The sequence below is a fragment of the Plecotus auritus genome, assembly GCF_963455305.1.
Source record: "Plecotus auritus genome assembly, chromosome: 2".
Lineage (NCBI taxonomy): Eukaryota > Metazoa > Chordata > Mammalia > Chiroptera > Vespertilionidae > Plecotus > Plecotus auritus.
The window spans coordinates 149563481-149590413 of record NC_137771.1 but is presented as its reverse complement, the minus strand read 5'-3'; the positions used below and the strand labels follow the sequence as shown (position 1 = coordinate 149590413).

The 26933-nt window shown below is 35.9% G+C and overlaps 1 protein-coding gene across 1 annotated transcript in view; it reads right to left on the bottom strand.

Annotated features, from left to right (window-relative positions):
- Positions 1-2027: 2027 nt before the first annotated feature.
- The window catches only part of ZPLD1 (zona pellucida like domain containing 1), a gene marked incomplete at both ends in the record, with an annotated part of 44784 nt that continues 19878 nt past the window's right edge, over positions 2028-26933 (bottom strand). Inside the window, 8 exons of the mRNA XM_080655086.1 lie at positions 2028-2203; positions 2611-2640; positions 8361-8469; positions 9710-9881; positions 15233-15313; positions 16679-16776; positions 22275-22347; positions 24163-24344. Of these exons, the coding sequence (XP_080511212.1) occupies positions 2028-2203; positions 2611-2640; positions 8361-8469; positions 9710-9881; positions 15233-15313; positions 16679-16776; positions 22275-22347; positions 24163-24344 (921 nt within the window). The remainder of the gene's footprint in view (positions 2204-2610; positions 2641-8360; positions 8470-9709; positions 9882-15232; positions 15314-16678; positions 16777-22274; positions 22348-24162; positions 24345-26933) is intronic.

Genomic DNA, 26933 nt, shown 5'->3' with positions numbered 1-26933 from the left:
GACAATAATTTGGTGAAGGTCAAGGTAGGGGACGCGGGGGTGGTGGAGGTAGACAAAGAGGGTGAAAAGGGAAGATACCTGCCATAGTGTCAACATTAAAAAATGTTAATAAAATAACAACAAAAAGAATACAGATACTTTATTTGATTCAAATCTAAATTTCATAGTGACTTGCATGTAGTATAGTAAATTAAGTACTGAAAAATGGGTCAAATGTTGAAGAGAAATTAGTTTCTTCAGAAATTTTTATAGTTAACACAGCATTTCTAGGTTTTGGTGTTTGTCACTGAATTATTTTATTTGTTCAACTGTGTGGATAGCTTGAACAAAGGGAAGGTTGTTTTTTGTTTTTTTTTGTGTGTGTGTGTTTTCTTCTTGTAAGAACAGAGACTGCTTAAAACTTGGCTTTTTAAAATTTTAGCAAAACTGGCTCTAGCCGGTTTGGCTCAGTGGATAGAGCATTGGCCTAGGGACTGAAGGGTCCCAGGTTCGATTTCGGTCAAAGGCATGTACCTTGGTTGCGGGCACATCCCCAGTAGGGGGTGTGCAGGAGGCAGCTGATCGATGTTTCTCTCCCATCAATGTTTCTAACTCTCTATCTCTCTCCCTTCCTCTAGGTTAAAAGCAATAAAATATAATTTTAAAATTTTAGCAAAACTGGTAAAGTGTCCAATGCTTCTTGCAGCTTATTATTAGAAGAAAATACTGTTAATTCTATAGCAATTATGACACTTTCAAGAAGACACCTTTAAAATAAAGTCTCCTCCACACTATTTGTTTTGTCAGCATCAGAAATTTGTGGGAAAGAAACATATTTTTTGGAGACTCCAACAAAGATATGCAAAATACATTTAACCTATTTTCACTTTCTTCTCGGGGAGAAATAAAAGGACCTGGATCGTTAAAATCCCGCATAGGAACATTATGCTTATATTTGGGGACTAGGTCCTCTTCCCACAACTACAGCTTGCTTTCCCAAATAATGGTTCTTGAGTTAAGAATTATCTTTGTAGTTGTCTCACTGCTGGAAGCACAGCTGCTAGAGAAGAGCCAACACATGCTGACTTGGGGAAACTAATCACAGCCAAAGGAATAATGGTCTATGTATGGTCACTTAGTATCTTTCAGAGGTTGAAAAGTACTTTTACTGTTTGATCAGAAATGGAAACTCCACAACTAGGTAAAAAAAAAAAAAAAAAGCAAAGGGGATTAAGCAAAGGAAAAACAAAAAGCTCATAGACACAGAAAAGAATATGGTGATTTCCAGTGGGAAAGAGGGGTGGAGGAAGTAGAAGAGAGTAAAGGGGGGATAAATGGTGATGGAAGGAGACTTGACTAGGGGCAGTGAACACACAATACAATATACAGATGATATATTATAAAACTGTACACCTGAAACCTATTTAATTTTATTAATTAATGTCACCCCAATAAATTCAATAATTTTTTAAAAAGATATATTTCCCAAAAGTTTTTCTAGAAAGTTAATGTCGATTTGAGAAATCATCCCGAAGTACAGGAGGTCATAGAATGAGTAGTTAAATCTCAGGTGGCTAAATTGGCCAATTCAATGAAAGTATATTCCCAAGTGAAATCATCTGGAATAAAACAAAACAACTTTCATTTTAGGACTGCAAATCTAAATGCCAGTGCATTGGGTTTTAATGCTTATGGGGCAAAATGTAAAATATTCATTTTTTTTCTATTTCTATCTTTTATCTCTATAACCAATAATCAAAAGAAAATTGAAATAAAACAAAATATGACTTATCCTGTAAGATATAAGTCCTGAATGTTATTTGCTTGTTGTCAGTATAATCATTGGTGCCATACAAATATGGCTGACCACATCCATAAGAGACAACAGCAATATTATCAAAATTCTTTCACTAGCATCACGCTGAAGAGCTACACTGTGAAATCTACCAAAGCTACAAATATCAAGTGCTGGCTCACATTCAATTCAGATGGAACACAGACTGCGGTCACACAGTGAGCCTTCTCTCCAGAGCAAGAACCTGTTGCAGTCAGTCAAAGACTGGGTTTCTTATGCCATTCAACACCAAACTATTGGGTGCCTTCTTGTGCAGAAGGGCCAGTGAGCACAGGAGTAGGGAAAAGCTCATGACGCCCAGAATGACCATTCCTGATATCAGTGCGCTGGTGACGGCATTCAGCTGGAATGGTGGTTCATTTGGAGAACCTATAAGTAATAAGACAAACACAGTGGAAAGGCCCAATGTTAGATTCATGTTACCTTATCCCTATATATACGCAAACATCTGCCATTGGTATCTTATAGAATAACAGCATGACACTAGATCAAGCAACAATCTATGTGACTATTTTTAAATTCAATAACCAAAGGATTATATTGTTTCAAAGCTTGGTAGCCCCAGGGTATCAAAAAAATAATAGTCATCTATAAAATTCAATAAAAATTGACCAACAGGTCACATATGAATTCAGAAATCCTCAGTGAACTGTTATTTAAAATATAACAAACTTGTAATATATTTAGTTAATTATAAATTTGCAACTGATCACCAAAAAAACTTTAAAATTTAAAAAATCATAATTTTAAGTTTCAGTATATGTTAATTATCTTACCAAGCTGTGAATTGTTGGTTGGAGTCTCATCTGGAAGGGGAAAAAGAAAAAAAAGAATAGCAATATTGTGTCTCCAAATATTTATCTATGTTTATTAAAATTCTATAATTACTTTTTACCAACATGTCTCTTCACCTTCACCCACAAGCTCCATGGGGAAGGCAATCGATAATAAAAATTCTCCTAAACCATTCTGCTTTCCAATTTTCCATTCCACATGTGAAAAATTTCATCATCTATCTGTTCCCCAAGCCCATACTCTGCCACAAATATAATTGCAAAATATACTGTTCTGTATTCTTTTCTGCCAGCTTTGTTTCATCATTATCTCTTTAGTCATGTTAGTGGGGGCAGTAATTGTTAACAGTTATTACATTTTTTATAGCCCTATAGCCTGCCATTTGCTATTCTGTTATAGAGAAATATTCATTATTTAGTGCTGCTCTATTTTAAATGTTGCCAATTTGCCCATCGAAATCAGCAAAAGCATCATTTTACGTTCCAAGAAGATAAATTCACACTTAATAACTAACTGAAAGGGAAACATGAAGTCTGAGCTTGAGTTGTAGGTTAATTTGCATCTGGGAAGCTGTTGATTTTTCACTTTTTCCTGGCAAACAATAGATGCAATGAACACATTCCCTTGGCTTTACGATTTTTGTTACCTGTTTAATAATCATATAGCAATTAACCCTTGAGCTTGTACAGTGAGTGAACTTTGTATTTGTGTTTAAATATGTGGTTGTGTGTGCATCTGTGACTGTTATTTGAAGTTGACAGATTTTGGAGTATAAATATTATGACAATTAATGTGCATGTAGTGCCATACAGTTTATAAAGTGCTGTTTTGTATGTTATCACATTTAATCCTCATAATAGCCATATGGTTTAGATATGATTGCTACCCCCACTTTACAGATGAAGAAACTTCCATCTGTCACAGCTGCTTTGATAAAGTAAACATGTGTTTAAGTAAAAGCTCAGTTTCAGCCTCTTTTTTCTAAAATAATATAAACTAGCCAAGTATGAAAGTATATTTTTAGTCAGAGATGAATATCTCAAGCTACAAAACTCTAGGATCAGTATTTGAAACCATTGATGGGAGAACTTGGTGAGATATTTATAAAACATCTGATGCCATTTGTTTTTAGACATGTGAGCCTTGGCAGAAATGATGGTTCCTCTGTTTGATCCCTGAAGAGCAATGCCCAAAATTAATAGAGCATGCATTCTCAGGAATCTTTCGAATGGTACGGTGCATTGCTATAGGACAAAAAGAAAAACAGCTCCAATTTTCCTTCTAAGGCACCCTTAGGAAAATCCTAACCTCCAAGCAACACCATTTTATAGACACGTTCTTTTCATGGAAAGAGATGGGATGAAGGAACTGTGATTAATTCATCCAAAAGGTCCATGTGACTCTTTTCTTAAGGCAAACTGCCTTCCTGGAACATGGAGAAGAATATATAACACTCTAAATTTTTTTCTAACAGTTATTCTTTGTTTAGAAATCAAACTCATTGGCTCTAAAACATGTTTCTATTAAAAAATAGAAAGCTCCTTTCTCCTATATGTCCCAAATTAGGCAAAAGTACCCCAACTATTTTCTGCACCCTGAGGTTAATAAGAAAAGTCAGAATATCCCCTCCTCTCCCACATTATTTCTAACATTTCTGTAAGAACAATATCCCAGATGTCACCCATGAAGACTTGGCTGTGAACAAAATCTCTGTGGGGACTCAAGGCCGCATGAGCCATACCAGCTCCAGGTTCTAGGACTCTAAAACCGGAAGCATCCTACATTTGGCCGATGGCTGAATTCAAAGCATATAATACTAGAATATTGTATGGAATTGTATTTGATAGTGGATAAATGTAGAGAAAATAATTTGATCTGATTGCTGTTGCTGATGCCCAGCAATATTAGTATTATTGCAATTTAAAAAAAAATCAAAGCCCAGTTGAGCCCAGAAAGGGGAGGTAGACATTTTCCAGGAAATTTTTGTCACCACACACTCCTGTGTATCTTTTAAAAATTATTTTTCTATATTTTTGTTAATCCTCACCCAAGGACAAATTTCCATTGATTGTTAGAGAGAGTTGAAGAGAGGGGGAGAGACAGAGAGAGAAAAACATGATGTGAGAGAGACACACCGATTAGTTGCCTCCCCCACATGCCCAGACCATCCTTCAGTCTCCAGGCTGATGCTTATCCACTGAGCCAAACAGGCTAGGGCCACACTCCTGTTTTTTGTTTGTTTGGTTGGTTGGTTTTCATGTCCTCTTGTTCTTAACATAGATATATATGCCAAAATAAACCTTCTGGAATTAGATCAGATTAGAATACTAAACTTGATGGGTTCTTCAAAAACACAACGTTAGCTGAGGACCCATAGGAGAAAACTGGTCACAGCAATGCCACAGCTGTTCCAAAGCCAGAAGTGGCAGATAAATTATCATTCTCTGCTTTACTTTCATATAAGTAGTTGAAACAAATGGGGGAAAAAAGAACATTAGTACAAAGATATATGCAAAATGAAGAGTTTCCTTTCTTAGCACAAGCTATTTTTTAACATTTTTATTGATTTCAGAGAGGAAGGGAGACGGAGAGAGAGATAGAAACATCCATGAAAGAGCCACATCAATCAGCTGCCTGCTGCACACCCTCCACTGGGAATCTAGTCTGCAACCTAGGCATGTGCCCTGACTGGGAATTGAATCTGGGACCTCTTGGTCCATGGGATGATGCTCAGTCCATTGAGCTACACCAGCCAGGCACAAGCTATTTTTTAAAAATTTTTCAATTATCTATATAGTAAAAGGAACCACATGTTTCAAGTTCAGAGCCTTCAAACTTATTACTTTCCACCCTGTTATGTTTGTTCGTAGTCTATCTCTACCTTTGAACTCTGAGATCACTGAGAGCAGACTGTGGCCTGTTTTCTATTGTATTCCAAATTCCAACCAGAGTGCCTATCTCTTATAGGGGCTAAATAAATTCACTTGGGTGAATTATTAACTACCGAAAATACTCAATGATACTAGTTGAACAAGAGTTTGTCTTGGACTTCTCCATTGGAATTTATGTAAACAGACTATTACTATTGTTTTTCAGTGATGATACCTTTAGATTTCCAGAATTGTACCCCATGATAAGCATTTTCCTATCAAATAGTTTTAGTATTTGGGAGTTTAAAAGAATAACACTTCAGGACTTTTGTAGCTATTTGAATTTTGAGGATGTAAATATTTCCCTAAATCAACTAACAATGTTGGGTAAAATAACCAGAATAGATTTGATCTCATTAAAACACAAAACAGAACAAAAGTTCTGAGGTTTAACATCTTATTAAACTTGACCTAAGCCAAATGTAGGGGAAAGGAGTGGTTCAATGAGTAAAAAAAAGCAAAACTTCCAAGTATCAGAGAGGTTTGACCAGAGCAAATCAAGCCTGAAATTGGACTTCTCTCTATAAAATCGGCCATAGGATCTGGAGAGATAAATTCTAGCTGACCTATGGTAAAAATAGAGTGAAACTAAGGAAAGAAGGTTGCCTTGGTCATTAAGCAGGACATTAAGTTTATATTGGATTTGCCTGTAGATGGATACAGCTTGATTTCCTAAATTCTGTGTTTACATGGAATTTAATATGTTATTTAGTAACTAAATACATTTTTTAAGAAACATTGTTATACATGGTCCTCTACACAGTGAGACCACTATGATCACCAAAAATTGAGAAACATCCTATTGCTATTTATCTAAATTATTTTAAAAATAAATTCACAGAGAGTCAGAGAGGAAGGAAGGGGATCTGTAATGTCTGAACATAATCCTTTGGGAGCTTTGCCAGTGGAGAGCCCAAGGTGACTAAGAGACAACTTCAGTGTGTTGGGAATAAATATCACCCATGAGGTAAAAACAAGTTGAACTTAGAAAGGAAGAAATCCTGCATGACATCAGTGGTGTTGTGATTAAAGGCATTAGTTCGTTGAGTTTTTAACATAGATATTTTGAATGACTAGATATGATGTAGGTGACACCTACAAACCTGAATCGCTGGTTAGCTATTTAGAAGCTTCTACTTGGTAATCTATAGAAATTTTGGTGTTTTTGAAAATTATCTTACACTAGCAAATTATTTGAAATGTGTAATATTTAATTTAAATTAAAAATAAATTAATTGAATTTGGTTCCAGTAAAAAGGAAGGCAAGGAGGTTAATAAGAAGAAAAGCCATCTACTCAACTTTCAAGGTTCTTTTCTGACAGCAAACTGACACTAGACACACTCAACATTTTTATTGTACCAACCCCAAAGCATTCCTAATCATTGGCAACACGAGCTGAATTTCCATGCAGTGTGATTCTAGAAGCTATTTCGGACAGTTAAATAGAGACAAGATGTGGGCCTTTTATAAGCCACTAACTAGTTCTTTTCAAACCATTCAAAACACATATCAAACCCTCAGGAGTGTGGACTAAGTTTCAAATTTTATATTTAATAAATGTCTGCATTATTTAAAAGGCCTATTAGCTTTTTTTTTTTTAATGCTATGTTGATACAAACACAGGGGAGTGAATAACACAATTGTCTGGATTTTTCAGTCCCAAACCACTTTTTGCTTAATCACCTATTTCAGGTAAAACATTTTTCACTGTGGGATGAAGAAAAGGTAAAGATAATCTAATTGAAATACAACAATAGACTTATGACTAATATAAAATAGATAAAAAATATTACAATATAACCCAAATCAGAATTCTGCTTTTTTAAGACAAATTTAGAACTATAGATTTAGAAAGAATCTTTAAGGGTACTTTTCAAAACCTTTATTTAAAAAATGGAGAAACATTTGCCCACAGAACTGAAATAAAATTCAATCCCAAGTCACAAAGCTTGTTAGGACAAAAGATGAAACTACCTAGTTTTTTGGTGTTTTTTTTTTAATTAAAATTTAATTTGTTTTGTTTACAGTGCATGTCTGTTTTATTCTGGATGTCTCTGGTTTCATGCTGATGTAAAGCAATATCACTTGAGAGAGAGAGAGAGCATATACATACACAGATATTGTACTTGCATACATGAGGATATATGTGTATGAACAGTTGTGTACATCAGTAGATTCATGAGTATGAAAGAGTACATTAGACAGCGTTATGTAATATTCAGGATCCTGGGAGAAAATAAAGGGTATGCAAACTGGGCAATTTAAGGAGAGTTTAATAGGATTATTAATAAAAATGTAGGGAATTCACAAGAGAAAGTAAAGTTAATAGGGCAATGGGTGAAGAGGCGGGACCAGCTCTAAGACCAGCTCTGTGGAGAGAGTTGTCTGGCAGGAGCTGGGTGGACTTCACTCCCATTCTCTGACAGCGCCACCTATTGGCCAAGCCCAACCAGAAACTGGATGGCCAGGCCACCTATAGACCAAGTTCACATAGGTCTGTCAGGGGCAGAGGGCAGGGCGGGAAAAGTAGAGTGAATTGGGAAGGGCAAGTGAAACTGTCCAGGATGGTATACTTTCTGTGTGTGTGTGTGTGTAAAGGGAAATGTGATACAACAATACTGCCCTTTGAGTAAGCTGAGTAAACAGGAAACTACTGTGAAATTAAAGTTGTTTAGCAGTTTATCTTGTCTTACAGTTAATTAGCGCTCTTTAGGAGCCACTTTGTGTTCTCCTTAGAAGCCAACTAACAAGCCATTTTGGAACTGACTATTACTACACACAAAAGGAGGGGCACTCTTACCACTCCGCGTAATGATGGGCCCCGCAGAGAGGATGGCATTTCCAGAAGTGCTCTGGGGGCTCCAAGTGGTCCTCCTCCCTGCATCTCTCCTTTCTCTGTGGCTGCAACTCTGAGGAGTTAATGAAAACAAATGAAATTCCACACCAGCACAAAATTGTTTCTTTATGGCCATTTGGAAAGCAGATTCTTTTGGAAGAGATACCACGTGTTTAATTTTATTCATTTACTTCTGTGCATTTATTTACTTTACATACAACTGCTACAGTGTTTCTTATCCTGTCTTGGACCACATTTCTTATTTCCTCCTGTTATAGTAGTGCATTGCCTCATTAACTTACACGACTCAGTGGCTCTCCTGAAAAAAGAGCTGTGTTTATCAAACTTTTCCTCTTTTATTTCTCTCAAGCCTTCAATAAATCTTTCCCTGAAATGTTGGTCAGCACAGAGCCAAAGTAATGTGAACTCTCCATTTAACCCCATCTGATATAGCTAGTTAGAACTAAACTAGTCTATAAGAATAAAGAAAATCATGAATTTGAACATAAATATAAACATACTACAGTCATTTCATGTTATAAAATGTGCCTGTATTTTTCTCAGGTTAATATTGATATGACCCTAGAAGGTCTGTCAACAATAGAAATTTTTTATTCAGTAGTAAATGGGTCTATAATTTATGTGATGGCTTTAAGTACTTTAAAGTCTCACCTTTTATAGCTTTTAATTTTTAATCCAAGTGATTCCTAGGCCATCTGGCCCCAATCTCCCTTTCTAGTGCCAGCCCTGCCCCCGCCCCCCTCAGGTTTTCCATCATCTTCCACTCTGCTCCACAGCCTTACTATAGGACTGGAGGTTCCCTGGCTACTCTGTTTAAGTGTCTGTGACTTTGACCATTCTTTGGCATGGAGTGTCTCTCACAGTCTTGATTTTCTTTTTTCCTTTTGGGTTCATCCATCTTCTGGCATAGCTCAAGGTTCATCTCTTCCACCAACCCTCCTAATATCTTCTGCTTCATCTCTCTCACATTGATGGGCACTGCCTCTTACTACAGCCCATATCTATGTCTGCCTTGTGACATAACATTTTTCTCTTCTTTCATTTCATGACTATTTCCTGCTCCTAAAGGATAAGCTCACTGAATTCAGAATTCATGCATGCATCTCTGTATTCCCATTACAATACTTGGCACAAAGTCGGCGTTCAATAGATCTCCACTGGATGAATGAATAAATCCTACTGCAGTTTGACCTGATGCACATCCACTCTCACTACAGAAATTAGTGAGCACTTGATAACCTTTCAGCTTAGATCAATTTGACAATTTAGACTAAAGTTGCTCAGAAACATACTGGCATAAGGAAGGGGCAGTCATCAGCTCTGCAGAGCTTGGTAACGCAGTGCAGGAAGACGGTGGACATTTTCTGATTCTTGTGCTTCACAAATCGGAACACTTCAAAGGAGAACCGGCCCTGCTGGCTTCTACCGTTTTCAATGACCGTGGTCTGCGGGTCTTTGTCACAGCTGCATTTTAGGGAATGTGAAAACAGGATATTATTGGAAATTACCAGCCCACTGGGACTTGTAAATAAATCTCTGCAGTCTTAAAAGTACCCCACTACATTAAGAGCTAACAAAATCATGCCATGCTAGAGATATTTAATAAGAGAATAAGCTAGCTCAACAGATATGATAAGAATGACTTTGATCATAGAACATAAATAGATCAGTTCCTGATTATGATATTACTGTCAATTTTTAGAGGTAATTTCACATGGTAACAATAAAATATATATATATATGCATATATATGTTTATATATATATATATATGCATATATATGTGTATATATATATATATGAAAAGTCTCCTCCCATCTTTGACCCTGTCCATACCAGTCACATCCACATATCCACATACAAACCTGCCAGAGGTGATCCCACTCGCCTTGTGTCCTCCAGGAAATGTACAAAGAGAAGCACAAGCAACATATTCTTATTGTTCCTTCCTTCTTGCACAAGCTATAGCACAATCTAGGAATTCAGAATTCATGCATGCATCTCTGTATTCCCAGTACAATGCTTGGCACAAAGTCGGCGTTCCATAGACCTCCACGGGATGAATGAATAAATCCTACTGCAAACAGTTTGACCTGATGCACATCCACTCTCACTATAGCACAATCTACATGTTTGGACCTCGCCTTTTTTTAAATTTAGCAATGTACCATAAGAGATCTTTCCATATCAATACTTAGTGAGCCTCCTCATTCTTTATCCACAGCTGTATAGTATTCTATTTGACAAGGTTTATTTAGTTACCTAATTGTGTATCCTTGAATATTTTGCTTTTTACAAACAGAGTAAATAATAAGTTGCCTTATAATGCAGCATTTTGAACATGTGCAGAGTATCTATGCAATATATCTGTGAGATTAATTGATAGAGTTTGCTACATTGCCCTCTATAAATATTGTTACATTTTTGTACTTCCTCAGTGATATATGAAAAAAAAAATCCCTATTTTCCCCCAGAGCTACAGGAACAAAGCTTATGGAAAAATGTTTGGATTGTTCCCTATTTGATAGAAAAAATAAAGTATCGCCTTATAATTATTATTTACATTTTTCGTATGCATTAGAGCTACTTTGTGTTTCTTAATCTGAAAGCTGCTTATGTCCTTTGCCCACATTTCTATTGTTGGCCTTTCCATTCTGATTCCTACAAGTTCTTTATATGTTAGGAAGAGGGCATCCTTGCTTCTTATATAAGTTGCATATTGTTTTACTTTGTTGTTTGGCTTTGGACATTCCTCACAGTGTGTGTGTGTGTGTGTGTGTGTGTGTGTGTGTGTGTGTGTGTGTGTATGTGCGCGCGCGCATGTGTGCACACATACACACTTTTATTTTTATGTTATATTTTCAATATTTTCTTTTATGGTGTCTAGTATTTGGGTTGAAGACAGATTTTCCATATTCCAAAGTTTAAAAAATATTTCTTATGTTAATATATTTTTCTACCACTTTTAAAGGTATAGTTTTTATACTTAAGTTAATAATCTGTGTAAAGTTTATTATGATGTATTGAGTGAAGTATACTATAGATCTAGTGCTATATTTTCTCATGGTTATCCATTATCCAGCACTATTTTAAAAATTTCTGTTTATCCCACTGCTTTGTGATATCACAGCCTACCATATAGTAAATTCCCACGTTTTGGATCTATTTCTCAGCTTACTTTTTCAAATTTTTGTCATCTATGTGTCTAGTCTTGCATAGTATCACATTTTTTAATAATTTTAGAGCTTTTATTAACTATAATATCCGGTAGGGCTATACCTTCCTCATTTCCATGTTTTGTTGTTGTTGTATATATGGAGTTGTACTTTATCACCTTTTTCTTGATTTGAGTACCTTGTACTTCTCTATTTTATGTTGTTTTTTTTTAAAAAAAACAACTTAATTGTTCTTTATATTTTCCAAAATGTTGATTCATATTTCCATTTCTGATCCAAATGTTATTTAAGAGTTTTAAACTTCCAAGTGGTAATGACTTTCTGTTTTCTGATATTGTTTTAAATTGCTAGTTATCAATATATAGCTTATTTATTATGTCATTTAAACTCCTATATCCTTACTTAATTATTGGCCACCAGAACTAAGTTTCCTGAGAGAGGGTAATTAGTCTTTCACTTTTATTATATTTCTGACTATGTCTTTTTATAGTTCCTCTAGTTTCCATTTTGTGAACGCTTCAATATTATCCAATGTCCTTTCATTATGTTGGTACAAATTTCTTTAATTTAGGAGAGTATTCTTGGGCTATATTTTTAAATATTTGTTTTATTCTATTATTTTGGTTTCTTTGGGGGATTCCAATTACACATATTATACATGAATTTAGTTCCTTTTGCCATCTTTTATTTCTATTGTTTCTACTCTAACCTTTTTATCATCTCCTTCACGTCTGTTTCTTTTTAATTGCATTTCTTATTTTTATTTTCCCTATCCCACACTGTGCTGTCTACTGTGTCTATTCTCCTTTGCACACCTTCTAATTATGTCCTCCATTTACAATAGATTTGTTTTTTTTATTTCATCTAAAATTCTCCCAATTCCCTTTTCACATTTTCATGGCCTTAAATTTTACTGTTCTTTCTGACCTGAGTTCTTTTGATTGTATCTTCATAAATATAATTACTTCTTAAATTGTAAAACAAAATTACTGTTAGAATATTTGATTACAAATCTATCTGTTTCATGGCAACATTTATTATTATTTTTTAATCATCACCCAGGATATGTTGAAAGGGGGAGAGAGAGAGAGAGAGACATCAATGTGAGAAACATTGGTTGGTTGCCTCCACTACACAACTGGACTGGGGATTGAACCCACAACCTTTTGGTATATGGAATGACTCTCCAACCAATTGAGCTACCCAACCAGCACATGGAAATATTTATCATAATGAGTTTAATTCATCTTTAACATTTTTTATGACATTTTTTGCATTTATTTTGTAGTATATAGGAACATTGTTAGAAATACCTTCATTTATTGGCCATCTATATATATATAAAAGCCTAAGCGACTGTCACAACCAAAACAACCAAACGGACAACCAAACAGGCTGCATGGGGCAACCAGGCTGGCAGGGGGGTTAGTGAGGGATGACCAAACCACTGAACAAGCAGGCTGCGTGGGGCAACCAGATGGCAGGTGGTTAGTGAGGGCTGACCAAATGACTGAGCAGCAGGCTGTGTGAGGCGACCAGGGCGGCACGGGGGGGGGGAGCAATGAGGGGTGACCAGGCCAGCAGAGGGGGGCAGTGAGGGGCAACCAGGCTGGTGGAGGGGCAGTTGGGGGTGACTAGGCCAGCAGGGGGGGGGCAGTTAAGGGCAATCAGACAGGCAGGCCAGTGAGCAGTTAGGAGCCAGTGGTCCTGGATTGTGAGAGGGATGTCCAACTCCCGAGGGGTCTCGGATTGGAGAGGGTGCAGGCTACGGAGAGGGAACCGCCCCCATGCATGAATTTCATGCACTGGGCCTCTAGTTCATATATGAAAGAGTTGGATTTCCCCAGACCTGTTTGTTTGTTTGTTTGTTTTGTTTTGTTTTTATCCTGGGGACTCATAGGGCAATGTAGAATATTAATGACCTTCCTCAAGGGTTTCCCCAATTCATGAGCCACCCTCCTGTTTTACAATGACAGGCAATTTTTTTTTTAATAATGTAATTGTGCAGCTGAGTTTTCTCTGCCCTGTGTTTCTCAAGTTTATTCACGAGCATATTCCAACATTTTCTCTTAATCTTAACTGCTTTTATTAGCACTAACATATTTTGGACTTTCTATGGGCTTTCTTTACTCCTAATTTTACTGAAAATGGCATTTTGGAGACTTCTTTTAGTTACGCATTTCACTCTTCTAGTTTCCAACAAGAAAACTGAAAAGATTGAGAACTAAGCTGAAGCCAGGGTCATACCAGATAGAAGTTTGATAATTGTATTCCACATTGGCAATTTGTGATTATTATAGACATTTTGGAAAAAGAAAAATGTCAAAACAAAATTATCCACAATTTCATCATGCATTAGTAATCTCTGTGAACCATTTTATGTATTTCCTTACAGTCCTTTCTATCATATAGAACATAAATGAGGTTAACTGTACATATAATTAGATATGATTCTTTCACTTTATACTTAATACATTTAAATTTTAAGAACTATATATTTCAAGTATAGAAACACTGAGAAGACAGAAAGGGAAAAAGTAAAATACAACCAACCATTTTTTTTCTATTTTATAAATAATTACATGATTGCAGTGCCTGGGTGAGCTCTCAATTTACTGGTTCTCCGTAATTCACCTAGCCATTTCCTCATTGCTGAACATCCAGTTTGTCCCCATGTTTACTATTTTAAATAGCACTGATAGACCAGAAAATTATCAATATTTTAGAATATGCTTCGCAATTTGTAAACATAGAGTTAAAGAACATGAAATCTTTTAAGACTTTTGATAAATTTTCTCAAAAATATTGCCCAAATTAACACTTCCAGCAATACAATATGAGTATCAGTTTGACCATAACCTCTGAACATCATCTTCACCTTGATTAGCCAATAAAACAGATTCTTTTGGTTTCTCATCATATTATCCCCATTGTGTGTCAATAAGCAGCAGTGATCTGAGCCAACTGCATTTTATAAGGATGATTAGAAGCCATTGCTTGACTCTCAGGTCTGTTCTGCTATCAGATAAAAATGCTGAAAGGGAACTGAGATGATTGAATGTTTTTATGATCAATGTCCCCTTTCCCCAAATTTAGATTACATTCACTCTATCACTGTCTATTGGGGAATGAAGTTGAAGTTACTGGCTCTAATAAAAAAAGGAGTAGGAGGCTATTTTATACTTTCATGTTAAATACTGATAAATGGAGAAAAGCATTTTGGGGTCTAAATTATCTAGACAATTACTTTAACTTTACTCTCCTTTTGACTTGTGAAGAGTCAAGTGTAGCTGTGAATAAATAGTACCATCCCTCTGCCTTTCTCTTATTGACAATAGTAGCCTAGCCATGCTTTTGCTAAGACAGTGAAATATTCCCATATATCCTAAACATGAATAAAACATTCATGAACCTAACTTACTTGCAACTCTCATTTAACAATAGCCTTATCAGCATTTCCTGTTGAAAACTGGTCTCAACTTTTATACTTACAGCTTTATAAGGACTGAAAGTTCAAAATGTAAAACTTTACATTTAAAAACTATAAAAGTACCCTATAATTTGTATCAATGGCTTGTATTTTCCAATTCAATTACCAACAATTTAGTTTTTTCTATCAATACAGGACTTAGATACCTACCTAAGGAAGAGATCATACCGAATATCATCATTTGGATTCCCTGATGGGGTTGTGTAGCAATAATCCATTAAGACATTCCATCTGCAGGAAGAGGCAAACATAATCTAGAGTCACAACTCCTTTTGGGTAAGGCAAGTAAATATTGACAACTGTCTTACCCCATGAAATATAGTATTTTTTAATTAGTTATTTGCAGAAGATTCTTATTGATTAAGATATTCTCCTAAACTCAAAGGTGTTTTAAAATCTGTAATAAGTTGCCATCCTACATCAAATGGATGTGTGTACAAGGCAACTGAATAGTCAAAGCCTGAGGAAACAAAACCCAAAAGTGAACTGCATAGATGCTTCTAAGTTCACTGTGAACAATGGCCATCTGTTTCCAGAAGTTACTGTCTCTAACAGATGACAAGAATATTACAATACCACATACAGCAAAGAAGTTTGGTGTGTAAATTACACACTCTACATTATGCCAGAATCAGTGGTGATGGGAGTGATTATATATATATATATATATATATATATATATATATATATATATATATATATACTGTGTTAGGTAGAAGAAAGCCATGAGGCAAAGACACAGCCTTCCTCCACAAGGCCAGACTATGCTTACATTTATACATTACTTCATTTCTACTCTGGTGTTACAAAAATTACTAGTCCATGGGAATTGAATGCCAATAAAAGAAGACAGAGAGAGAGAGAGAGAGAGAGAGAGAGAGAGAGAGAGAGAGAGAGAGAGAGAAGCTAACGTAGAACCAAATTTCTAGAGTATAATAATCTCTTCAGGATACAAAGTTTAAGTAATAATATGTGAGAAACCCAAAATAAGCCATTTACATATTAAATTTTTATAGAACAAGATTGGATCTTTAGCGTTTGAATTCTCTTTCAATTTTGATCATTCTAAATTTTCTAAGTATCATATGGAAATGGAATGTTTTTTGTTTTGTTTTTTTTTTGGTGGTGGTTTTTCTTTACAGAGATGTTTCTGAGGATTGTTTTATACAAATTTGGTCCAGATTCTTGTGGAGAAAGTTCTTTGATTTTCTAATAAACCTTTTTTTATTGAATAATAACACACAAATAGAAAAGCACACAAATCATCAGTTTTCACAAAATGATAGCATCTGATTAATCATCTTTCAAGAGGAAAAAAACAGAACATTCTGGCATCTCAGAAGATTCCCCATGCCCTCTTCCAGTCACTACCTCTCCTTCTTTATAGGAAGACTTGCTATTTTTCCAATTAATGACATAAAAATGAGTGTTTACCCCTTAATCTTTGTAATTTGTTATTTCTGTTTATTAGCATGATTAAACATTGTTTCAATGACAGTATTTTTGAAATTGAAAGGAATGAGCTAACTTTGTGATTCATGAGGTTTTAGGCAGCAAAAATGTTTTAACCAACAAAAGATAAGAGTGTGAAAGTACCTGCCATCCAGATTAGTGGCTTGCACAGCTGCAAATACTTTGGTTTTTAAAGGCAATCCTATACTCGGGATAATTAACTGTTGACTGTAGGTTGAATCCTAATGATGAAAAAAATAAACAATATATTATTGCCTTTCCAACAACAGCATATTTACCATTTAAAACAGTAATGTCATCAAAAAGGGGACAAATCAATGTAAATCTACCAAACCAACTCCAAAAAGGACTTAGTTAATCTTCTGGTTCTCGTCAAAACTGTCCTAAACCATATCCAAGTAACAAATTCTTTTCCATGCATAAATCTTTTTTCCCTAGTTTACAATATATGATGGTAAGTGAATTTAAATTATACTTAACTGTTAGTAAATGGTTAATGTTTTATTTGTTTCATATTCAATTGTCAATATTCAGTTTACTTAAACTAATATTTCATTTATTTAAAAAGTTTATTTAAATTATAACTGCTTTAGTTTAAGCCCTTTGCCATGGGAATTGAATGTCTTTATACACTGGAAAGTATTTACACAAAATCACTATTCTGGCAATTTCAAATTACCAAATTTAATAGAAAACCAAAAAAAGAGACCAACATGTTCTCCAAGTTGTCAAAATGCTTGCCATAGAGTTGTAAACTGTAAAATCATTTAGTCTGGAGGTAAATTGTTCCTCCCAAATTCAGTAACTCTGAAGATATTGTTATTTTGTAGCAAAAATAATTTTTAAATATTCATTATGAAATCTCAAAGTTATCAAGCACGCAAGACAAAATACAGAGCATATGTTTTAAAAGGCTGGAAAAAAGCAACAGATTTTGAATTTTTAAAATTAAAACAGTAATAGTTTGTATGTTTAAGTTTTTAAAAAGTTGCAATCATGTTGAATATTTCATTCCCAAATAAGCTAGATAAGTGAGAGATTATATGCTGTACTTATTTATTTCTGTGATAAATGTTAATAGCTCCTCTAGCCATTTCAGATAGGTAGTATTTTTATTTAATTATCTTTCTGGCTCCCTGTAAGGACAGAAAAAGACTTTTCCTTTTCTTTGCTGTGGCCTTCCACAATTTATGAAAAGCACCTGGTAATTAAACCCCAAGATTGTTAGCTCCTCTGTTCATACTGTGCTACAAAATAAGCTACTCTCAAGGCTACATTCTTGCATCCTCCTCCTCCCTGCTGTTTCTACAACTCAAGGATAATTCACACCAAGGAGTCTCTATCTCTAGTTAGTAGAAAGTTCTCCTACCCTCCCCTCCTTTAAACAAGCCACTTTTAAATTATTTATAACTTTTTCTCTAAGCTTGTTTTACAGGCTTGGGAGAAATACTGAGACGACACCTCCTTAGGACATTTGTGGTACTATCTCCTAGAAAGCAAACAAATGGTAACTTTTCAAGACAACCCCTGGAATCTGCTCAACTTCAACAGAATCCCCCTTCCTTCCTTGTCTCTTAGTAACAGCCACTACCTAAAAGAGTAGGCCACCCTCTCTTCCCTGCACTGTATTGACTAGCAATACTTGGCCCTTTCCTCTCCTGGAAAGTAAAATAAACTTTCTCTCTACATCTGTTCTTTCAGTTGTGAATTCTTTCACAGCCATTGTCACTGGCCAAACCCTAACCCCCCACTTTTCCAACTTTCAAGTAATTTTTCTCTAACTAGCCAGCATTTTTCTCTTATATTTGCATCACTATTGTCCAGAAGAAACTTACTTCTTTTTTAAAAAAATATATTTTATTGATTTTTTACAGAGAGGAAGGGAGAGGGATAGAAAGTTAGAAATATTGATGAGAGAGAAACATCAATGAGCTGCCTCCTGCACACCCCCCACTGGGGATGTGCCCGCAACCAAGGCACATGCCCTTGACCGGAATCGAACCTGGGACCCTTGAGTCCACAGGCCGATGGTCTACCCACTGACCCAAACCGATTAGGGCAAGAAACTTAATTCTTTACAAATATTATACTGCAAAGTCATTTGCAAATAATGTAATTTAACCATGAATCATCACATTTTTTCCTTGGAAAATTACTTCTAAAAGATAGTTCTCTATTTTGGATAGTTGCCTTTACTCTTGTCAGTACAATATTGTCTCTAAAATAAATTACATTTATTTTAGATTTTTTTCTTCAACTTTTAAAAACATCCACTATTTCAGATTTACTGTTTTTGTATCTGCTCAGAAGACACCTAATATTTAGGTACAATTTAAATTCACAAGTTCACCCTTACTTTCTATTTTTACAGAGGAGAAAACGATCTATTGCACAGAAATAAAACCACAGTTCAACTCAAAGTCACGTATATGAAAATACGATAGTCCATATAGTCATTACTTTTTATAAATAAATTTTTCTAACTAATATTTACTGAATCCCAGAACACATAGAAATAAACATTTGCACTGAATCCCAATTGGGTAAGCATAAATTTCCTCTCCAAATGACTAACCAGAGAATAAGAGTAGTAAGTATATAATGCAACTTTTCATCATTCCTAAAGGTTAGAAATAAGAGCCTGCATGTGAAATAGGAAGATAGGGCTCCTCATGGTTTTAAAATAATATTTAATTTGAAGTGCTATAATAAAATCACATTTGGGTAGTAAATGTTAGTGTTTCCAACAAGTAATAAATATGATTTGGGATTAATTAGTGAAAGTATACTAAAACATTTTCTATTACAAATTACTAGCTTTTTTAAAAATATATTTTATTGATTTTTTACAGAGAGGAAGGAAGAGGGAGAGCAAGTTAGAAAAATCGATGAGAGAGAAACATCAATCAGCTGCCTCCTGCACACCCCCTACTGGGGATGTGCCCACAACCAAGGTACATGCCCTTGACAGGAATCGAACCCGGGATCCTTCAGTCCCCAGGCCGACGCTCTATCCACTGAGCCAACCCGGTTAAGGCAAATTACTAGCTTTTTGATATCTTATAACTTGGCAAGATATTATTATGGTCCCATGTTTTTTTTAATAAAGTAATTTAGGGCAGTGAAAATCTTGTGTAAAGGTGGACACATGTCAAAGATATTTGTCAAAATACACAGAATATAGAACATTAAGAGTGAACATAAATGTAAACTATGGACTGTAGTTAATACTATATCAGTATTGGTTTATCAACCATAACAAGCATATCCCAAACTAATAGAAGTTGGCTGCAGGCAGTGGAGATCTGTGGGGATTCTTTGTACTTTCAGGTCAATTTTTCTATAAACCTAAAACTGCTCTTAAAATAAAGTCTGTTAATAAAAATAAAAAAAATACAAGTTTTTTTTGGAAATGGTTGAACTCTATTAAATAACTGGTTATTAAATAAATTTTAAAATTCAATTTAATTTTTAACTCAACCATTAGTAATATTTTTATTGCAAACTGATTAAAAATGAGAAGTATTCTGGCACTACCTATTTCACTGGTAGTCTGATATCTAACAATTCATTACCTTTTACCATGGAATTAAAATCTTAAGGTTATCATTAAATTATAGGCTTTTGTTTAGCATTAAGATTCTAGAAACTCTGAAGAATTATGTCTAGTTATCAATAGTACTATTACATTATTTCTAATAATAAAGGGAAGGCTTTAACAGTAGTTTTCCTCAAATTATCATGTCTAAATTTTTATTTTCTGCTTTTCCAATGAGAAAATAGTTTAATTTCACAGGATATGCTATATAATAAAAGGCTAATGTGCAAATACACTGAACGATGGAACAACCGAACAACTGGTCACTATGACTTGCGCTGACCACCAGGGGGCACGTGTGGAACATGGCTGGTGTTGGCTGCAGCAGGATGGTGGAGCAGGAGCAGGTAAGCGGGGGGTGGGGGGTGGGGGGAGACACTAGACCAAGGTGGGACACTGGTCACTGTTATTGGGGCAAGCCTCTGGTAGTTACTGAAAATTCTTTGCTCCTGCATGCCGCGGTCCCACATGAGGCTTGCACCTGCTGCCAGCACCAGCCCTCCTTGCACCTGCTGCCAGCACTGGAGCCACTGCTTGCACCCGCTGCCAGTGCCCAGCACCAGCCCTGATCTGCAAGTAGTGGCTGCTGGCCCCATTCGCCCCTCAGGGCTTCTCCACCTCCTCCTGCTCCTGAGGGGCTATAGGGGCTGGCAGCTGCCACTCGCACCTGCTGCTGGTGCCGGCCCCAATCGCTCTGCACCGTCAGCGGGTGCGAGGGGGCTGGTGCCGTCGGCACTTGGGAGCAGCAGCGGTGGGAGCGGGGCTGCTGGAGGCCGTGGCAGGAGGGGCTGGGCAGGGGCACGGAGGATGTGCCGAAATCCACCCCTGTGCCCACTGCAGCCTTGCAGCCCACAGTTTCTTTCAAGGTGCACAAATTCATGCATTGGGCCCCTAGTATGATTATAAAATGCCATGTGGATATATTTTTCACTTTTTTTAAGATCAGAAATTATCATTCTTGTTTCACTCAATTATAACAAATAATAGTGAATCCACACCAGTCATTTTGACTCAGGGAGCTTACACATACAAATCAACAAATAGAAACTTTTCAAATTAAAATATTGTTCACAATAATAATAAACATTTGGTCATATTGGGAATGGATATTGGCACATATTTGCTGAAATTATAGAACCAAGTAACTTAGCAGCCCCTTACACAAGAAAGTTTAGAAATGACAGAAAATCATACCAACAAAAGCAATCTTCATTCCAATAGATTTTAATTTGTTGTTTAGAACTCTGTGGTGTCAGACTACAAACTTATAAACATGATTTTTAAAAATGCCTTTGGAAAATGTCCTACTACAATATTTATAGCTCATTATATTCAAAGTATAAAGCACTGACTTTTAAATCAGTTGCATGAATTATAACTCAGTACCATGATGACATGAATAATAATGCAAAAATCAGATTCATAATTTACAGAAATGTTGGTTGATAGATTGAAAAATTGATATTTAAATCAGGCATTTAAAATGTATGAATAAAATTTTTTAATCAACATGAAAATATCATTTAAAGGATTAATGTTAGAGTTATAAATAGAAATCCATGTACTTTTCATATTTTGCTGCCACTGTTGATATTTACATGATGAACATTTAGGTAATATTATGTAGTCAACCCAAATTATTTCAAATGTGACAGAATTGATATCAATCAAAAGCCATGTTAAAGATATTAACACATTCATAACTAAGCATGCCTTCGAGAGAAATGTCATTTGGATTTTTCTTAACTTTTTAATACAAATTTATTATTCTTTAAATCTTGACCCTGACTGTGGCTACACACACACACACACACACACACACACACACACACACACGTAAATAAACATATACACTTAAAAGCAGAGAGACACTTAGAATAACTGTGCAGAATCACATTTATGAAATAAATTTAAGTCATTTATCAACTTTTAGGAAATAATAAATTTTTTATTACACCTTTATCACCAAGATATATGAAAATGGTAGGAAAGATGGATAAATGTACCAAAGGATAATGAAGTTAACGTGGCTTTAAGTAGATTTTTATATAAAATGCATTTGCATAAATGGTTCCTCAGAACAGTGGGAGAGAAAATAGCATCCTTCACCCATCAACTTACGTTATAAAGAAGCAGGTTCAAAGTGCTGACAAATGTACCATTGTTCTCTCTCACAGAAATAGCAGCTGAGGACCTAAAATAGAGTTAGGGAAAAAAACAACACATTGATGGAATTTCAAACTAAAAGTTCCAGCTATACCTTAATGTTAGATTTAAGGCACTAAAATCCTTAAGTAGGCCTGACATATTTTTAAGTAAGGCCTGGTTGGAGTGGGCATATGGTTTAAATCACTAGAGATAGATAATAAAAAAGCAAGAACAGCCAAAAGTAAAGACAAACTGTTCTTTATAATTTTTTTTATTTATAAAAGCATCTTTCCCCCCATTTTGCATTACCTATATGAGACTTTTTGCAGAATTTGAATCTGATGCACATATATTTTCATCAATTCTATTAGAAGTTACATGAGATCAGGGATTTTGTTTTACTTTGTTCACTACTTGAACATGGCATGGCACATATTGGTGTATAATAAATATTTATTAAATAATTGAATGAATGTCCAGGCACAGTGGAGCTCAGGTATGTTTAGTGTGGAGATAGAGTGTGGGCAGAGTAAGTCCTGCTTTTCTCTACACCTGTTTCTGTTAGACTCAAGGTCTTTCTTGTCCTGTTTTCCATATTAAAAACTTGTTTTTGGCCAAAATATTTAACATCATTGTGCCATTAAAATCAGCTATGAATGTTTTTTATCTGAAGCGAAATGTGTTCTTCACATTCCCTTGTAACTAAGATTAAACAACAACTATACCTTTGTGATAGCAAACACTGGAATTGGAGAGGGACGGTTTCCTATAGAACACCCCATTTTGTCAAAGATACTTGACAAATTTACATGCTTATTTTTGTAACTGGAGGCCCGGTCCACGAATTCGCAATCCGGGACCCCTCAGGGGATGTCAGAGAGCTGGTTTTGTCCCAATCCCACAGAGCAGGCCAAAGAACCCCACTGGTGCATGATCGGGGCTGGGGAGGGATGCGGGAGGTTGGCCAGCTGGAGAGAGACCACGGGAGGGCTCCAGGGTGTGTACGGCTTGTCTCGCTCAGTCCTGATAGGCCAGACCCCAGCAGCAAGCTAATTTACTGGTCGGAGCACCTGCCCCCTGGTGATCAGTGCACGTCATAGCAACTGGTCAACTGTCTGCCCCCTGGTGGTCAGTGCACATCATAGCAAGCAGTTGAGTGGTCTTAGCATATCATTAGCATATTACACTTTGATTGCACTTTGATTGGTTGAACAGATGACCAGACAGACAGACACTTAGCATATTAGGTTTTTATTATATAGGATGTGGATATAACCCTGTCTTAAAATATATGTTTTTGGAAAAATGAATGGATACATAACTATAAACAAAGGCTATGAACTCAGTCTATGGCTGGAGATCTTTGGCTCTGGGCCATGCCACCTTTCTTTGCCAATCATCAGCATCTGGGAAGGTGACAACAATGAGCATATGGCAGAGACTGAAGCCATACAATCACAACAAGGTAGTCACTGAATGTTCTACACACTGAAAATATGACAGGTCCTTCTGGACTGCACAAGCACCCAGAGTTCTTAGGTTCTTGGGCTATTTTGAAGGGTGCAAAGAGAACTGGAGGCAGACACCTGATTAGTTTGAGGTTTAATTTGGAGGGAAATATGTATAATAAGTATATAAAAATATAATATATATTTTTTCTCTTGAGCTTTTGATATGGACCATAACAATTTAGATAGATGATAGATAGATAAGACCTAATAGGGTTTCCATTACATTAGTTTGGCTACTCTCAACAAATTCTTCTAAATAAATTCTTATAAATCATTATAATTCCTTTAAGGATAAGAAATGTTTCAAACATAAAGGCAATATGAGACACCAAGAATAAAATGGAACTTACGAAGCAAGCTGTGTATTATTAACCAGGTATTCCAATGGATAACTACAACTAAATTTGTAAAGAAGTCCAGGTAGATAGCTGATGATTGTTGGTGGATCTGGAGTATCAATGTATCCTGAAATATTTCCTATTTGTACTGAAGTTGTGTTTCCATAAGCACTGACTCCAGGGACTGTGGATACCTGTTGGGATGGTAAATAGCTATGTATAAATCACAGCATTTCATATGCAAAATAAGACATTAGACCAGATCATTATTAGTGTCTCTTTCAACTATAACATATCATGATTGGAAATTAAACAAACATAATGTTATCTGAAGTGATTATATGTGTCTGAACTAAATGAAACTTTATATTTACCAAAGGCAGTTCATAAATAAAAAAGAGATTATATGTTCATAGTTCTATAACAAGTAATTGAAAATGTTGAAAATGTTCATGACAATTCCAAATTCTGTGGCATGGTTTAAAAGATTTCTATTAATCTGATCCTGTTTTCCACTTTACCTTCATATCTCCAGGCTCCCACTCTTGGTTAATAATAATGCCCCAGCCCATAGGCCCTTATTGCTCAGGGCTTTGTGCAGACTCCTCTGCCTCCTCTTTCCCCACTTCACCATGACATATCCTACTTCTCCCTTGCATCTCATCTTCCTTAGGAAACTTCTGACACCCTCCCGCCCCTGCACATGCAATGTCTATCTCCATCATAGGAGTGGCCACAGTGCATGAGCAGCCTCCTGACTTGGCAATCTGCTCAGCCATAGTCACACCCCCTTGTTCACCTTCACATCTTCAGTATAGCACAGTGAGGCCAGCATCTTGGGGCCCCCAAGATAAATTCTAAAGAAATGATTTAAGGTCACAAATGTTCTGGGAGTCCATCTTCTCAGCCAGTCTTCCTCTGTGGTACATACAGATTCTATCTCCTTCCAGGGCAGTAGTTCATACATGGGTTTCAGGGGGATCACGAACTCCCAAAAGTATAGTCCATGTTTGTATTTTCCTGGGACTGATTAGTTTTCACTGTATTTTCTAATCCCACTAAAATTTAAGAACTACCATACCAAATTAAGAATAATCTTAATAAGGTAATGCTCTTGACCTTCATAATACCATAGAGGAATGCAGCCTCTTACACTATGTCAAATACTTATATGACACTCAATAAATATTTTAGCAGATATTATGGAAACCTGTAATAGTTAATTATGGACAACAGAATAAACTTTAGGTATACATGAACCTAGGAGCACATGGGCAAAGCTAATGTGCTAATAATTGATGAACAGAGCCAGAATCATTATGAACACTTTGATTCAAATTCAAGTAATTACTAGTCTACTTAATTTTTTCCACGAAGGATTATCCTTGGAATAGACTCCAACGCTGGTGACATCAAAGACAAAATCAGAAAACAAGCAGATTTTCCTCTCCTCTCACCACTTATCTGACCCCTCGCTAAACATACCAGTTCTGTCTGTGAAACACACACACATGCTTTGCCTGGAATTTCACCTGAATTGTTTTGTAGGTAGCAGGGCAAGACTAATCCAGAAAAGAAAGCTTAGTGAAGAAAGACCTTGGGGTGTGGTGGGGGGAGAGCAATGGCTGCTGCTCTACACATGGGCTTGCTCTCTCCATCAGGAAACAGACATGTAATAATCAACCTGCATCATTGCCCCTTAGGCCACTTCATAACCTCTCTGCACACAACTCAGAGAGATGAATAAATGTTTTTAATAAAGAGTCAACAGTACTCAAGCTATGGGATTGGGATGGTCATGGGCACAATATTCTAACTGACCCCTGGGAAGAGATAAAGGACTCTCTTTTTCCTATTGTTCTTTCTCACCAAGTCTTAGAAACTCTGCCCTCAGAATAAGCAAGCCTCTTCCATAATCCCAAACAATAATTTATGAAGAGGAAAAGCCAATTTCTCTTTCTTCACTAGGGTAAGTGACCTTGCTCATCATAGTTCATTTTTGTCTTTGCTAGAATTTATCAATAATATTGTATTTAAATAAGCAAAATGAAAAAACAGTACAAAATGAATCTCATGTAACTATCCCCAGATCATAACATTTATACTTCAATTAATTTTAATTCCCAGGAGAGTCAATGGTTTATTCAATTCTATTTTTGGTGTTCAATGCATGAATAAGTAAAGGGACAGCCTAGACTCATACTAGTAGTTCTTATTCTGGGTGGAGATATTTGAAGTGATGTTTTGATATTCTCAATGACTAGAAAGAGTGCTACTGGGATTTCATGGGTAAGATTGGGAGTGACAAGCATTATGAAATTCAAAGGACAGTCTCACACAATGAAGAATTTCACACTGGATATGCTGACAGCCCTCTTTTACAAAACATTGGTGTGAATTATTCAATGTTAAACAAAAAACCTAGACAATTCTAAAAATTCCCTTCTAAATTCATCTTTCTTTCTGAATGAGGTCACTAAGAAGCAATAGGCCAAGGGATTCATTGCCAAACTCACTGGAACAAATAATTTCTGTATGATAAGATGCTTCCATAAAAAGCATGAGGAATGTAGCTAATGACAAACTGGAGAGAAATATTCATCAATGTCATTCACACAAAATAATGTTGCTTAGAGTAGCACAGCCCATCTCAGGCCCCTCAACTGCCCGGCTACAATAAAGAAAACCATTTTTGAAAAATAAAATTGTATGTTTGGGAGCAGAAGCCTCAAGCAGGCAAAGGAAAGTGATTTGTTCAGTTTTATTGGAATTTTCCCTTGAAA